The following is a 16,648-nucleotide window of genomic DNA, read 5'->3' as shown; positions in this document are numbered from 1 at the left end:
GAAGGGAGGAGGTGAAAGTGTTGCATCTCCTGCACTTGCATGGGAAGGTGCCATGGGGAGGGGAGTGTGGTGCGGGGGGAGGGGGGAGAATGTAGCTCGTTTCCTCCCAATAAACACTGTGTTTTGTTTTTGGCGATTAGGAAATCACAGGTCTGGGTGATGGTGGTGGATCACAAGGTGAGACGAGATTTGATAGCCCGTTGAGTGAGATATTACCCGCAGTTTCTCCACCACAAGCCTGGTTCCTGTTTCAACATTGGAATGGATTTGCTTCATGGGTTCTTTGCTTAAGAATTCTTTGCTATTAAGAGCTAGTTGGTTTATTAGCAAAGGTTTAACAATCACACTACACATTACCAATTCATCCACCAGGCTCACAACCACCTGCCCCATCGTGGTTCCCCCGAACCCAACTGGCTGGGGTTTTATTGAGTCTTGTCAACATCATGTGACTGGCTAAGCCACTCACAACTCAACAGCTCTACAACTATTTTATGTAGAAACAATCAAGTGCCCCCTGATTAAAGGGGGGGTCACACTCCAAAGGACTTTCCAAGTGCCTCCTTGTTTTTTTTTTCTTGAGGACACAAAAACACAAATCATACAAGTGCTCCCTGGCTAAAAGGGGCGGGGGCAGGCTCGATCCGGGCACTTTTCGTATGCAAGTTCAACGCGATAACCACTACACCACAGATGTCTCTGATAATTAAAGAAGGGCCACCTCCACTGCCGAAACCCAGCATTGAACCAAGGACCTTTTAGATCTTCAGTCTAACACTCTCCCAACAGCCCCACAACTCACAGGTGCACGCATTACACAGCTCCTTCGAATTGTGAAGTTATCAGTCCGCGAGACGACTGCTCAGAAACAATGCCACCATTCTTCAATACCTTAAAAGCAAAGCGAATTCTTACTAGATCAGAATCCGCGATAGCTACCACAATGATCAATTGTAATCCCTACAGAGGAAGAGGCCATTCAGCCCCTCGAACCTGTTACACAGGAACAGGAGGAGGTCCATTCAGCCCCTCGAGCCTGTCCCAACATTCAATGAGATCAGGGCTGATCTGTATCTTAACCCCATCTACCCACCTTGGTTCCGTATCCCTCAATACCCTTACCCAACAAAAATCGATCAATCTCAGTCTTACAATTTGCCCCTAGCCTCGAACGTTTTTTGGGATGGAGGAGAGTATGAGATTGGCCTTGCCCTTCTCCTCCCCTCCCCACTGACACAGCAGGGGTGATGGAAGAGTGACCCTGGCGCGGTGGGGGGGGGGGGCGACTGCACCACCCTCGGGCTGATGGGTGTCCGGTGTCTCTGTTCAGATTGTGTGCTCGGGTGTCAGAGTCAACACAAGGCGGGTTCCTCATCAAATGTGATGCTCCAATGGTCGAACAGCCAGATAATACCCACTGCTGAAACTGGGCTGCCCCATGTCCTAACTCGCACCGAGTCTCGCTCACCCATCACCCCCTGTGCTCGCTGCCCTGTGTCCTAACTTGCACCGAGTCCCCCTCACCCATCACCCCCTGTGCTCGCTGACCCCGTGTCCTAACTCGCACCCAGTCCCGCTCACCCATCACTCCCTGTGCTCGCTGACCTACATTGGTTCCCGCTCTGGTAATGCCTCAAATTAAAAATTCTCATCCTGGTGTTCAAATCCCTCCATGGCCCTCGCCCCCCCCCCTCCAGCCCCACAACCCCCGAGATGTCTGCGCTCCTCCAATTCTGGCCTCTTGTGCATCCCTGATTATAATCGCTCCACCATTGCCGGCCATGCCTTCTGTTGCCTGGGCCCCAAGCTCTGGAACTCCCTCCCTAAACCTCTCCGCCTCTCTCTCCTTTAAAACGCTCCTTAAAACCGACCTCTTTAACCAAGCTCTTGGTCGCCTGTCCCTGATATCTCCTATGTGGCTTGGTGTCAAATTGTGACTGATAATCGCTCCCTGTGAAGCAGCTTGGGACGTTTTGCTACATGTTGTTGTAATATCTCCATTCATTTGGGACTGTATAGTTTTCAGTCTCCCTGCATGTTTGATTCCTGAACCCAGTTAACGAGTGTATGACATTCCTGACCTGTGACCTCTAACGATATTTCTTGTGCTTCAGGGAGTCGGGATGATCATGTGCTGAGCTATGAGGCAGTTCTACAGATGGAAGGTGAGCGGAAACACAGAAACTACTTCCTAATAATCTTCTGTTAGAGTCAGAAGGTCGGGGGTTCGAGTCCCACTCCAGAGACTTGAGCTCGTAATCCAGGCCGACACTCCCAGTGCAGTACTGAGGGAATGCCGCACTGTCGGAGGGGCAGTACTGAGGGAGTGCCGCACTGTCGGAGGGGCAGTACTGAGGGAGCGCCGCACTGTCGGGGGGGCAGTACTGAGGGAGCGCCGCACTGTTGGGGGGGCAGTACTGAGGGAGCGCCGCACTGTTGGGGGGGCAGTACTGAGGGAGCGCCGCACTGTCGGAGGTACCGTTTTTCAGATGAGACATTATATCCGTCTGACATCTCAGGTAAAAGATCCCACAGACTCTAGTTCCAGATTACTCCCAGTGTGTTCTGGCCAATATTTATTGTTCAACCAACATCATTAGAGCAGATTATCTGGTTGTTATCACATTGCTGCCTGTGGGAGCTTGCTGTGCGCATATTTCTGACATTACAACACTTCAGAAGTACTTAATTGGCTGCAAGGAACTCTGGGGTGTCCTGAGGTGGTTTAAGGCGCTATATAAATTCAAGTTCTTTCTTACTTTGTTACCTGCAGTGCACTATGCTCGTCCGATTATTATTCTGGGGCCCACCAAGGATAGAGTGAATGACGACTTACTATCTGAATTCCCGGACAAGTTTGGATCCTGTGTCCCACGTGAGTATGTCCTCCCGAACAGTCTGGTCCGTGAGTTGTGAGCAAAGCTGCCATGATATTGTTATTTCCTTCAGACAACCCCGTGCCTTTTGCACTTAATCTGCCCCTGGCCCCGAGACTCTGATCCACTCTTCATTGGGACCGCGAGTCCACTCCCGGGGGCAGGGATCTGGATCTTGGGCTGTGACAACCGAGACTCAGCCCACAGACAATAATCTCTTAGTCACTGAATTAATAAACCGAGTGTTGTATTGACACCACTGTGTCAGCCAATGAGTTGGAGGTGGATGGGGCTCACTTCAAACAGGGTCTATTTACTCAGCAATCTGTGTCTATTTACTCAGCAAATGGGGTCTATTTACTCAGTAAACAGGGTCTATTTACTCAGAAATCTGTATCTATTTACTCAGCAATTTGTGTCTATTTACTCAACAATTTGTGTCTATTTACTCAGCAAATAGGGTCTATTTATTCAGCAAACAGGGCCCATTTACTTAGCAAACAGGGCCTATTTACTCAGCAATCTGTATCGATTTACTCAGCAAACAGGGTCTATTTACTCAGCAAACAGGGTCTATTTACTCAGCAAACAGTGTCCATTTACTCAAAAATCTGTGTCTATTTACTCAGCAAACAGGGTCTATTTACTCGCAATCAGTGTCTATTTACTCAGCCATCAGGGTCTACTTACTCAGCAATCCGTGTCTATTTACTCAGCAAACAGGGTCTATTTTCTCACCAGAGTCCCTATGCGCTACAGCAAACAGAGCTCAGGACCGAAATTGAGCAACGTCTCCCGATAATAGCAGGATTATTTTCCCAGCAGATTTCTGTCAGTGGCGGATAGTCACACAATACAAATGATGCGGGTAAAATCAGTCCCAGTGTAGTGCGGTCCCCGGGTGTGATTGACGGGGGCGTGGGGGTGGGGTTGGAGAATTACCCAATCATCTCCATTCTGGCCGGGGAGAGTGGGATCGCCTTATTAATAGAACGAAGGTAGCTGTCCCCAGTTCAGCCCTCACCCCGTTACCCAGCAACGGAACACTGGATTTCCCAACTCTCTCTCTCTCTCCTCAGATACCACTCGGCCGAAGCGAGATTATGAGGTGGATGGGCGCGACTATCACTTTGTGGCTTCCCGGGAACAAATGGAGAAGGACATTCAGAGTCACAGGTTCATTGAGGCAGGCCAGTACAACAGCCACCTGTACGGGACCAGCGTACAGTCGGTGCGGGAGGTGGCAGAGCAGGTAATCACTGCGGCATTTTTACACATCGGTGGTGGGGGGGGGGGAATGGTCAGCGAGGTTCGTGCTGAGGAATGGGACACGTTCCCGCATTAATCTTTCGCCGGTTCGGAACAACACTGGGATCAGGCAGCAAACAGTGTCTATTTACTCATCAAACAACGAACCGAGTCTATTTACTCATCAAACAACGAACAGAGTCTATTTACTCATCAAACAATGAACATAGTCTATTTACTCATTAAACAATAGAGTTTATTTTCTCACCAACGAACAGAGTTTATTTACTCATCAAACAACGAACAGTCTATTTACTCATCAAATAACGAACAGAGTCTATTTACTCATCAAACAATGAACATAGTCTATTTACTCATTAAACAATAGAGTTTATTTTCTCACCAACGATCAGAGTCTATTTACTCATCAAACAACGAACAGAGTCTATTTTCTTATCAAAAATTGAACAGAGTCTATTTTCTCATCAACGAATAGTCTATTTACTCATCAATCAACGAATAGAGTCTATTTTCTCATCAAACAATGAACAGAGTCTATTTTCTCACCAACGAACAGAGTCTATTTACTCATCAAACAATGAACAGAGGCTATTTACTTATCAAACAATGAACAGTCTATTTTCTCACCAACGAACAGTCTAGTTACTCATCAAACAACGAACAGAGTCTATATACTCATCAAACAACGAACAGAGTCTATTTACTCATCAAACAACGAACACAGTCTATTTATTCATCAAACAACAAACAGAGCCTATTTACTCATCAAACAACGAACAGAGTCTATTTACTCATCAAACAACGAACAGAGTCTATTTACTCAGTCTATTTACTCACCAATGAACAGAGTCTGTTTACTCATCAAACAATGAACAGAGTCTATTTTCTCACCAATGAACAGAGTCTATTTACTCATCAAACAACGAACAGTGTCTATTTACTCATCAAACAACAAACAGAGTCTATTTACTCATCAACAACGAACAGAGTCTATTTACTCATCAAACAATGAACACAGTCTATTTACTCAGTCTATTTACTCACCAATGAACAGAGTCTATTTTCTCATCAAACAACGAACAGAGTCTATTTTCTCATCAACAGAGTCTATTTACTCATCAAACAATGAACAGAGTCTATTTTCTCATCAAACAATGAACAGAGTCTATTTTCTCACCAACGAACAGTCTATTTACTCATCAAACAACGAACAGAGTCTATTTTCTCATCAAACAATGAACAGAGTCTATTTTCTCACCAACGAACAGAGTCTATTTACTCATCAAACAATGAACAGAGTCTATTTTCTCACCAACGAACAGAGTCTATTTACTCATCAAACAATGAACAGAGTCTATTTTCTCACCAACGAACAGAGTCTATTTACTCATCAAACAATGAACAGAGTCTATTTTCTCACCAACGAACAGAGTCTATTTACTCATCAAACAATGAACAGAGTCTGTTTACTCAGTCTATTTACTCACCAACGAACAGAGTCTGTTTATTCATCAAACAATGAACAGAGTCTATTTTCTCACCAATGAACAGAGTCTATTTATTCATCAAACAACGATCAGAGTCTACTTACTCATCAAACAACGAACAGAGTCTATTTTCTCACCAAACAACAGAGTCTACATGTTAGGTACGCTGTACCTTCCCACCACTTTTCTCGACCCCTCCACAATCTCTAAATTGTCAGACAATTTAATCCGACATCCAGTTCTGGATGAGCAGAAATTTTCTCCAATTGAATATTGGGAAGACTGAAGCCATTGTTTTCGGTCCCCGCCACAAACTCCGTTCCCTAGACGCTGACTCCATCCCTCTCCCAAACTCCTGTCTGAGGCTGAACCAGACTGTTCGCAACCTTGGTGTCGTATTTGACCCTGAAATGAGCTTCCGACCACATATCCGCAGCGGAACTAAGACCGCCTATTTCCGACCTCCGTAACATCGCCTGCCTTAGCTCATCCGCAGCTGAAGCCCTCATCCATGCCGTTGTTAAACATGTCTATTCCAACACACTCCTGGCCGGCCTCCCACATTCTACCCAACATAAACTAGAGGTGATCCAAAATGCGGCTGCCCTGTGTCCTAACTCGCACCGCGTCCCGCTCACCCATCACCCCCTGTGCTCACTGCCCCCGTGTCCTAACTCGCACCAAGTCCCGCTCACCCATCACCCCCTGTGCTCGCTGCCCCCGTGTCCTAACTCTCACCGAGTCCCGCTCACCCATCACCCCCTGTGCTCGCTGCCCCCGTGTCCTAACTCGCACCAAGTCCCGCTCACCCATCACCCCCTGTGCTCGCTGCCTCCGTGTCCTAACTCTCACCGAGTCCCGCTCACCCATCACCCCCTGTGCTCGCTGCCCCGTGTCCTAACTCGCACCAAGTCCCGCTCACCCATCATCCCGTGTGCTCGCTGTCCCGTGTCCTAACTCGCACCCAGTCCCGCTCACCCATCACCCCCTGTGCTCGCTACCCCCATGTCCTAACTCGCACCAAGTCCCGCTCACCCATTACCCCCTGTGCTCGCTGACCCGTGTCCTAACTCGCACCGAGTCCCGCTCACCCATCACCCCTTGTGCTCGCTGACCTACATTGACTCCCGGTTAAGTAATGCCTCGATTTCAAAATTCTCATCCTTGTTTACAAATCCCTCGATGGCCTCGCCCCTCCCTATCTCTGTAATCTCCTCCAGCCCCACAACCCCCCCCCGAGATGTCTGCGCTCCTCTAATTCTGCCCTCCTGACCATCCCTGATTATAATCGCTCCACCATCGGTGGCCGTGCCTTCTGTTGCCTGGGCCCCAAGCTCTGGAACTCCCTCCCTAAACCTCTCTCCATCTCTCTCTCTCCTCCTTTAAGACGCTCCTTAAAACCGACCTCTTTGACTAAATCTTCCTTAATATCCCCTTATGTGGCTCGGTGTCAAATTTGTCTGATTTACACATCTGTGAAGCGCCCTGGGACGTTGAGATAGGTTGAGTGAGTGAGCAAACACATGGCAGATGCAGTATAACGTGGATAAATGTGAAGTTATCCACTTTGGTAGGAAAAACATAAGGACAGACTATTATTTAAATGGTGATAGTTTGGGAAGTGTCGATGTACAGAGGGACCTGCGTGCCCTTGTACACCAGGCATTGAAAGCAAACATGCCGGAGCAGCAAGCAGTGAGGAAGGTAAATGGTATGTTGGCCTTCATTGCAAGAGGATTTGAGTACAGGAGCAAGGATGTCTTACTACAGTTATACGGGGCCCTGGTGAGACCGCACCTGGAGTATTGTGTGCAGTTTTGGTCTCCTTACCTAAGAAAGGATATACTTGCCATAGAGGGAGTGCAGCGAAGGTTCACCAGACTGATTCCTGGGATGGCAGGACTGAGGAGAGATTGGGTCGACTGGGCCTGTATTCACTAGAGTTTAGAAGAATGAGAGGGGATCTCATTGAAATGTATAAAATTCTGCCGGGGTTGGACAGACTGGATGCGGGGAGGATGTTTCCCCGGGGCTGGGAAGTCTAGAACAAGGGGTCACAGTCTCAGGATACGGGGTAGGAAATTTAGGAGCGAGATGAGGAGAAATGTTTTCACTCAGAGGGTGGTGAACCTGTGGAATTCTCTACCACAGAAGGCTGTGGAGGCCAAGTCACTGAATATATTTAAGAGGGAGATAGATAGATTTCTAGAAACAAAAGGCATCAAGGAGTATGGGGAGAAAGCGGGAATATGGTGTTGAGATAGAGGATCAGCCATGATCATATTGAATGGCGGTGCAGACTCGAAGGGTCGAATGGCCTACTACTGCTCCTATTTTCTATGTTTCACTACATTAATTGCAATTTGTCGTTGTCATCAGTGGTATATTGGGCGGCCTACATGGAGGTGGGGCGAGGGAGCAGAAGTCCAGCCATGGTTCCTTCTCCGGATCCCTGCGCACTTGTGCGTAGACTGAGCGCGAGGGCAGGAGTTAGGCTGGAGTGTGATGCCGGCGACAGTTGAATATCCTGTGACGATTGGGTGGGCAAGGTACTGGAGGGAGTGCTACCCACAGCCGGCAGCAAAGGAGGGAAGAGAGATGAGTGCCCTCTCCGCAATAGTCGGGGCAGATGAACACGTCACTCCCAAATAATTACAGGCTGAAATTAAAACCCAGCCTGGTGTTCAGTGAAGTCACCAAAGACCACCACTGCCCCCCAGTGCTCACTGTGTGCATTACAGCACTCCCCAGCAACTGCAAAGGAGTATCAGCTAGTTACTGATGTGTATAGTAATGGTTAGTGACTGAACGTGCAAATTACTAGTTAGTTACTGATGCATATAATACTAGTTAGTTACCAATATGTATATTAATAGTCAGTTACTGATGTGTATATTGTGATTTTATCGAAACGTATAAGATTATGAGGGGGCTTGACAGGGTGGATGCAGAGAGGATGTTTCCACTGAAGGGGGAAACTAGAACTAGAGGGCATGATCTTAGAATAAGGGGCCGCTCATTTAAAACTGAGATGAGGAGAAATTTCTTCTCTCAGAGGGTTATAAATCTGTGGAATTCGCTGCCTCAGAGAGCTGAGGAAGCTGGGACATTGAATATATTTAAGACAGAGATAGACAGTTTCTTAACCGACAAGGGGTTATGGGGAGCGGGCGGGGAAGTGGAGCTGAGTCTATGATCGGATCAGCCATGATCTCATTGAATGGCGGAGCAGGCTCGAGGGGCCGAATGGCCGACTCCTGCTCCTAATTCTTACATTACTAGTTAGTTATCAATGTATATATTACTGACTAGTTACTGATGCGTATATTACTGGTGAGTTGCTGCTGCGTATATTACTAGCTGCTGATACGTACAGTACTGGTTAGTTACCGATGTGTAAATTACAGATTATATTAACCCTCCAGATTGGGTTGTCAAGTAATTTGATGACCAGCAGTCTTCATTGTCGCCCTGTTACCTGGACTCACTGACCATGTCTGTTATCCTGTCTCTATCCAACCCCTCTGTCTAGTGCTGCCTGCCAGTGTATATCTGCCGGGCGCTGTCTCTATTTAATGGCGTCAACTAGTTTGCAGTAGGCATTTGTCTAGTGCTTTCTACTCTGCAACCTTCGACCTATCCGTTATATCTGACCCTGAAATGAGCTTCCGACCACATACCCGCAGCGTAACTAAACCCGCCTATTTCCCCCTCCGTAATATCGCCCATCTCCGCCCCTGCCTCAGCTCATCCGCTGCTGAAACCCTCATCCGTGCCTTTGTTACCTCCAGACTTGACTATTCCAACGCACTCCTGGCTGGCCTCCCACATTCAACCCGACGTAAACTCGAGGTGATCCAAAACTCTGCTGCCCCGTGTCCTAACTCGCACCGAGTCCCGCTCACCCTTCACCCCCTGTGCTCGCTGCTCCGTGTCCTAACTCGCACCGAGTCCCGCTCACCCATCACCCCCTGTGCTCGCTGCCCTGTGTCCTAACTCGCACCGAGTCCCGCTCACCCATCACCCCCTGTGCTCGCTGCCCCGTGTCCTAACTCACACCGAGTTCCGCTCACCCATCACCCCCTGTGCTCGCTGCCCCGTGTCCTAACTCGCACCGAGTCCCGCTCACCCATCGCCCCCTGTGCTCGCTGACCCCGTGTCCTAACTCGCACCGAGTCCCGCTCACCCATCGCCCCCTGTGCTCACTGCCCCGTGTCCTAACTCACACCGAGTCCCGCTCACCCATCACCCCCTGTGCTCGATGCCCCGTGTCCTAACTCGCACCGAGTCCCGCTCACCCATCACCCCCTGTGCTCGCTGACCTACGTTGGCTCCCGGTCCGGCAACGTCTCGATTTCATAATTCCCATCCTTGTTTACAAATCCCTCCATGGCCCTCGCCCCTCCCTATCTCTGTAATCTCCTCCAGCCCCACAACCCCCGAGATATCTGCGCTCCTCTAATTCTACCCTCCTGACCATCCCTGATTATAATCGCTCCACCATTGGTGGCTGTGCCTTCAGTTGCCTGGGCCCAAAGCTCTGGAACTCCCTCCCTAAACCTCTCCGCCTCTCTACCTCTCTTTCCTCCTTCAAGACGCTCCTTTAAACCGACCTCTTGGTCACCTGCGCTAATTTCTTCTTAAGTGGCTCGGAGTCAAATTTATTTGTTTTGTTTTAAAACCCTCCTGTAGAGCGCCTTGGGACGTTTTACTACATTAAAGGCGCTATATAAATACAAGTTGTTGTTTGAATGCGGATTGACTGTACCACTACTTCTGCTGATTCTCTCTCTCTCTCTCTCTGCCTGTACCGTGGGGCCTCCCCGATACCCTCCCACCCCTCTCCGTTTCTGCTCCTGGCCCCTGCCTGCCCCCAGTAAAGCCGATATTTTTCCCCTTTGCAGGGTAAGCATTGTATCCTGGACGTATCGGCAAACGCAGTGCGGAGATTGCAAGCCGCTCACCTTCACCCCATCGCCATCTTCATCAGACCCAGGTCCCTGGAAAACATCCTGTGAGTATTAAAGCGGGAGTTTCAATATTCAGGGTTCAGCGCCGGTGCAGTACTGAGGGAGCGCCGCACTGTCGGAGGGGCAGTACTGAGGGAGCTCCGCACTGTCGGAGGGGCAGTACTGAGGGAGTGCCGCACTGTCGGAGAGGTGGTACTGAGGGAGCGCCGCACTGTCGGAGGGGCAGTACTGAGGGAGTGCCGCACTGTCGGAGAGGTGGTACTGAGGGAGCGCCGCATTGTCGGAGGGGCAGTACTGAGGGAGCGCCGCACTGTCGGAGGGGCAGTACTGAGGGAGTGCCGCACTGTCGGAGGGGCAGTACTGAGGGAGCGCTGCACTGTCGGAGGGGCAGTACTGAGGGAGCGCCGCACTGTCGGAGGGGCAGTACTGAGGGAGCGCCGCACTGTCGGAGGGGCAGTACTGAGGGAGTGCCACACTGTCGGAGGGGCAGTACTGAGGGAGTGCCACACTGTCGGAGGGGCAGTACTGATGGAGCGCCGCACTGTCGGAGGGGCAGTACTGAGGGAGTGCCGCACTGTCGGAGGGGCAGTACTGAGGGAGCGCCACACTGTCGGAGGGGTGGTACTAAGGGAGCGCCGCACTGTCGGAGGGGTGGTACTAAGGGAGCGCCGCCCTGTCGGAGGAGCAGTACTGAGGGAGCGCCGCACTGTCGGAGGTGCTGCCTTTCAGGTGAGACGTTAAACCAAGGCCCCATCTGCCCTCTCAGGTGGACGTAAAAATCCCACGGCGATTATTTTGAAGTAGAGCAGCGGAGTTCTCCCCGGTGTCCTGGGGCCAATATTTACCCACAACCAACATCACTAAAACAGATGATCTGGGTCATTATCACGTTGCGGTGTGTGGGAGCTTGCTGTGCGCAAACTGGCTGCCGCGTTTCCCACATTACAACAGTGACCTCACTCCAAAAGTACTTCATTGGCTGTAAAGCGCTTTGGGACATCCCGAAGACGCTGTAGTAATACAAGTGCTGTGAATGGAAGTTAATGCAGTTTGCGGGCTGGCTGATCGTGTTCGGGGCGGGGAGTGGGGGGGGTGGCCGAGGGTCGTGCTGCTGGTGGGGGTCACAGTCGGTGAAGGAAAGGCTGAGTTGTTGCGTGCTCTGTGTTACAGGGAGATTAACAAACGGCTGTCGGAGGATCAGGCTCGCAAGGCCTACGAGAGGGCCGTGAAGTTGGAGCAGGAATTCACCGAGTGTTTCTCAGGTGCGTGGCTGGGCCCCCCTTCCCGGGGAATTTAATCCGCACTGAGATTCCTTGAGGGACGAGGCCGGCCTTCTCTCCGGTGCGACAGATTACGGGGTGATCCAATTGCGGTGTTTATGGGGAAAGAGAGATCTCTACAATTATGACAGGGTTCCAATAAGGTCGCTGCAGAGAAGGGGGCTGGAAATTTGGTGGGATAGTGCCTCTGGCGAGGGTTTGTAGCCGTGAGCACCACCCGGCAGATCCAGTGTGCCGGTACCAGTGGTGTTGAGGAGTATCGCCCAGTATGTAACGCCCCCGGTTACCGACACGGTGGCAACATTCGGTTTGCCCGGCACCTGTAGTGCCCCCTAGTGACCCCGCCAGAAATCGCTGCCGTGTAACGCTGTCCTGGGGCGCGAAGTGCGATTGATGGTTAATTTTTGCCGATGTAACTTTATTTGGGGTGAGTCATGTATCGGGAATGGTTTCCCGCCCCCCCCAGGGAGGCCTCTCTCCGGCCCCCCCCCCCCCCCCCCCAAGGCTGGCTCTTTAGTTCGGGATATTCACTTGCTCCCTCGGGACACATGTCGAACGCCTCCTGTAGCACCCCGCCCCACTCTCAGGGCCCAGCCGCTGAATTTTTTGGTTGCCGACGCAAACCATTTCCCAGCCCGACATTAATGCCTCTAAACTCCCTGCAACCAAACAACCAGCCCAACATGTTTCCACTGACATAAAAACATAGAAAATAGGTGCAGGAGTAGGCTATTCGGCCCTTTGAGCCTGCACCACCATTCAATAAGATCATGGCTGATCATGCAGCTTCAGTACCCCATTCCTGCTTTCTCGCCATACCCCTTGATCCCTTTAACCATAAGGGCCACATCTAACTCCCTTTTGAATATATCTAATGAACTGGCCTCAACAAATTTCTGTGTTAGAAAATTCCACAGGTTAACAACTCTCTGAGTGAAGAAGTTCCTCCTCATCTCAGTTCTAAATGGCTTACCCCTTATCCTTAGACTGTGACCCCTGGTTCTGGACTTCCCCAACATCGGGAACATTGTTCCTGCATCTAACCTGTCCAGTCCCGTCAGAATTTTATATGTTTCTATGAGATCCCCTCTCATCCTTCTAAATTCCAGTGAATACAGGCTCAGTCGATCCAGTCTCTCCTCATATGTCAGTCCTGCCATCCCGGGAATCAGTCTGGTGAACCTTCGCTGCATTCCCTCAATAGCAAGAATGTCTTTCCTCAGATTAGGAGACCAAAACTGAACACAATATTCAAGGTGAGGCCTCACCAAGGCCCTGTACAACTGCAGTAAAACCTCCCTGCTCCTATACTCAAATCCTCTCGCTATGAAGGCCAACATGCCATTTGCCTTCTTCACCGCCTGCTATACCTGCATGCCAACTTTCAATGACTGATGTACCATGACACCCAGGTCTCGTTGCACCTCCCCTTTTCCTAATCTGTCACCATTCAGATAATATTCTGTGGTTCTAGTCACCCCCTGCTTGTGGGGTAGACCAGAACTAGAGGCCATCAATATAAGACAGTGACTAATAAACCCAATGGGGAATTCAGGAGAAACTTCTTTACCCAGAGAGCGGTGAGAATGTGGAACTCGCTGCCACAGGGAGGGGTTGAGGCGAATAGTGTCGATGCATTTCAGGGGAAGCTGGATAAACACATGAGGGAGAAAGGAATAGAAGGATATGGTGATGGGGTGAGATGGAGAGGGATGGGAGGGGGCTGGTGTCCAGAGGCACTTCTTCACACAAAGTGTAATCGGAATCTGGAACTCTCTCCCACAAAAAGCTGTTGAGGCTGGGGGTGTGTTGAAAACGTGAAAACTGAGATTGATAGGTTTTTGTTGGGCAGGCAGGCATGTGTCTGTGTGCTAGATACAGAGAGTTAGATACAGAGTAAAGCTCCCTCTACACTGTCCCATCAAACACTCCCAGAGCAGGTACAGGGGGTTAGATACAGAGTAAAGCTCCCTCTACACTGTCCCATCAAACACTCCCAGGGCAGGTACAGCACAGGGTTAGATACAGAGTAAAGCTCCCTCTACACTGTCCCATCAAACACTCCCAGGGCAGGGACAGCACAGGGTTAGATACAGAGTAAAGCTCCCTCTACACTGTCCCATCAAACACTCCCAGGGCAGGTACAGCACAGGGTTAGCTACAGAGTAAAGCTCCCTCTACACTGTCCCATCAAACACTCCCAGGGCAGGTACAGCATGGGGTTAGATACAGAGTAAAGCTCCCTCTACACTGTCCCATCAAACACTCCCAGGGCAGGTACAGCACGGGGTTAGATACAGTGTAAAGCTCCCTCTACACTGTCCCATCAAACACTCCCAGGGCAGGTACAGGGGGTTAGATACAGAGTAAAGCTCCCTCTACACTGTTCCATCAAACACTCCCAGGGCAGGTACTGCACGGGTTAGGTACAGAGTAAAGCTCCCTCTTCACCTGGGTGTCCTTGTACACGAATCACTGAAAGTTGACATACGGGTAAAGCAAGCAAATGGTATGTTGGCCTTTATTACAGGAAGATTTGAGTATAAGAGTAAAGATGTCTTACTGCAATTATACAGGGCCCTGGTGAGACCGCACCTGGAGTATTGTGCACAGTTTGGGTCTCATTACCCAAGGAAGGATATACTTGCCACAGAGGGAGTGCAACGAAGGTTCACCAGACTGATTCCTGGGATGGCAGGACTGTCCTATGAGGAGAGATTGAGTAGACTGGGCCTGTATTCTCAAAAGTTTAGGTGATCTCATTGAAACATACAAAATTCTTACAGGGATTGACAGGGTAGATGCAGGGAGGATGTTTCCCGCCGGGCTGGGGAGTCTAGAACCAGGGGTCACAGTCTCAGGATAAGGGGTTGGCCATTTAGGACTGAGATGAGGAGGAATTTCTTCACTCAGAGGGTGGTGAATCTTTGGAATTCTCTGCCCCAGAGGGCTGTGGAGGCTCAGTCTGTGAGTATATTCAACACAATGATCGATAGATTTTTGGATATTAAGGAAATCGATGGATCGGGCGGGGAAGTGGAGTTGAGGTCGAAGATCAGCCGTGATCTCATCGAATGGCCCGAGGGGCCGAATGGCCGACTCCTGCTCCTAATTCTCACGTTCTCTCTCTCTCTCTCTCTTCTGTTGCAGCGATCGTGGAAGGGGACAGCTTCGAGGAGATCTATATCCGCGGCAAGCATGTGATCGAAGAACACTCGGGCCCATACATCTGGGTCCCTTCTCGAGAGAGACTGTAGGACACACTGCCCCCCCCCCCCCTCTCTCCACCTGATCTCTCGTCCGTCCGCTACCTGAGCCACCCCCCACATCCTGAGCTTCTACAGCCGCTAATCATCTTTCGCCGGATCTGAAGTTTCCCCGTCGTTCCTCCCCACCCATCCTCCTACACACCGTTTCTTTGTTGGTTTCATTCGCCCCCATTTCTGGGATGGGGATGGAGATGGGGGGGGGAAAGAGAGGAATTTAAAAAAAAAGAAGAAAATGTGTTTAAAAACAGAGGACCAGCCTTGCGTGTGACCTGTATGTTTCCGCGCTGTGCAAAAACTCGCTTGTGCATGCTTCGTGTGATGAGCAAGCCAACGACCAAGGACCATGGAAGGAATGAGAGAGAGAGAGAGAGAGGGAATATCAGTCGCGACTTGCAACACAACACGCCTCCGTGCGGGGCCTTGTGTCCCTGAAGCCTGAGCCCTTGATCGTACAAACCTTGGCTTGTGTCTGGCGACTGTAAATGACTTCCTTATTTTAACTACAAAAAAAACCACACACACACACGGACGCACGAAAGAAAACCAGCGACCACGTCGGGGTGGGGGGAAAGAGAAAATCCCTCCCCACACCCCAAGGAAAAAGACCGTAAAATAATCGCTTTCTGTTCTATTCTTCTGTTCTTCGTAGCGTCTGTTTCTGCTGCCTGCTGCCCGAGAGAAGAATGAAAATGATGGTGAAGGGTAAATAGGCCCAGCAAGGAGAGAGGCAATGGGATCCCCCGGAGGGTTGAGCATCAACGCTCGCTCGCTCTCTCTCTCTCAATCCCGCGGGGTACTCGTCCATCCTCCTCCTCCTTGTTAAAGGATGTGTTTATCGCCGCGCTCTCTCTCTCTCTCTACCTCCCCACACACGCGCACTCTGTCCCCGACAGAAGGGGCCTTCTTTCGCCGCTGCATGGAGACTGTGACTGTGCTACCCGCAGGCATCCTCTCTCTCAGCTTCTGCAAAAAAAAAATTCCCCCTCACCTCCTCCGCCGGAAAACGATGACTGTTTCGCCCACGTTTCGCGGCTCTGCGTTCCCCCTCCTGCCGCCTTTTTGGTTTGCTCTTTACTTCCGGCAGCCTAACAGAACCCCCCCCCCCCCCCACACACACCTCACCCCACCCCCCCCCCACCACACCTCACCCCACCCCCCACACACACACACACACACCCACCTCACCCCCACCCCCAAACACAACCTCACCCCACCCCCCACACACACACACACCCCCCCCCCCCCCCCCCCCCCACACACACACCTCACCCCACCCCCCACACACAACCTCACCCCACCCCCCACACACACACACCTCACCCCACCCCCCAAACACAACCTCACCCCACCCCCCACACACACACACACACCCCACCCCCCCCCCCCCCCCCACACACACACACCTCACCCCACCCCCCACACACAACCTCACCCCACCCCCCACACACACACACCTCACCCCACCCCCCCAAACACAACCTCACCCCACCCCCCCAC

General features: G+C 50.8%; 1 protein-coding gene across 3 annotated transcripts in view; it reads left to right on the top strand.

Moving 5' to 3' along the window:
• The window catches only part of LOC139232692 (disks large homolog 4), a 438,206-nt gene extending 421,929 nt beyond the window's left edge, over positions 1 to 16,277 (top strand). For all 3 annotated transcript variants that reach the window (XM_070863168.1, XM_070863167.1, XM_070863169.1), the window contains 7 exons: positions 141 to 177; positions 2,115 to 2,165; positions 2,774 to 2,875; positions 3,956 to 4,128; positions 10,537 to 10,646; positions 11,773 to 11,864; positions 15,033 to 16,277. In XM_070863168.1, coding sequence (XP_070719269.1) covers positions 141 to 177; positions 2,115 to 2,165; positions 2,774 to 2,875; positions 3,956 to 4,128; positions 10,537 to 10,646; positions 11,773 to 11,864; positions 15,033 to 15,139 — 672 coding nt within the window. In that variant the 3' untranslated portion in view covers positions 15,140 to 16,277. The remainder of the gene's footprint in view (positions 1 to 140; positions 178 to 2,114; positions 2,166 to 2,773; positions 2,876 to 3,955; positions 4,129 to 10,536; positions 10,647 to 11,772; positions 11,865 to 15,032) is intronic.
• The last annotated feature ends 371 nt before the right edge of the window (positions 16,278 to 16,648 follow it).

The sequence above is a fragment of the Pristiophorus japonicus genome, chromosome 20, assembly GCF_044704955.1.
Source record: "Pristiophorus japonicus isolate sPriJap1 chromosome 20, sPriJap1.hap1, whole genome shotgun sequence".
NCBI lineage: Eukaryota > Metazoa > Chordata > Chondrichthyes > Pristiophoridae > Pristiophorus > Pristiophorus japonicus.
Note: the sequence above shows the minus strand (reverse complement) of the source record. Positions and strands in the feature narration are given on the sequence as shown.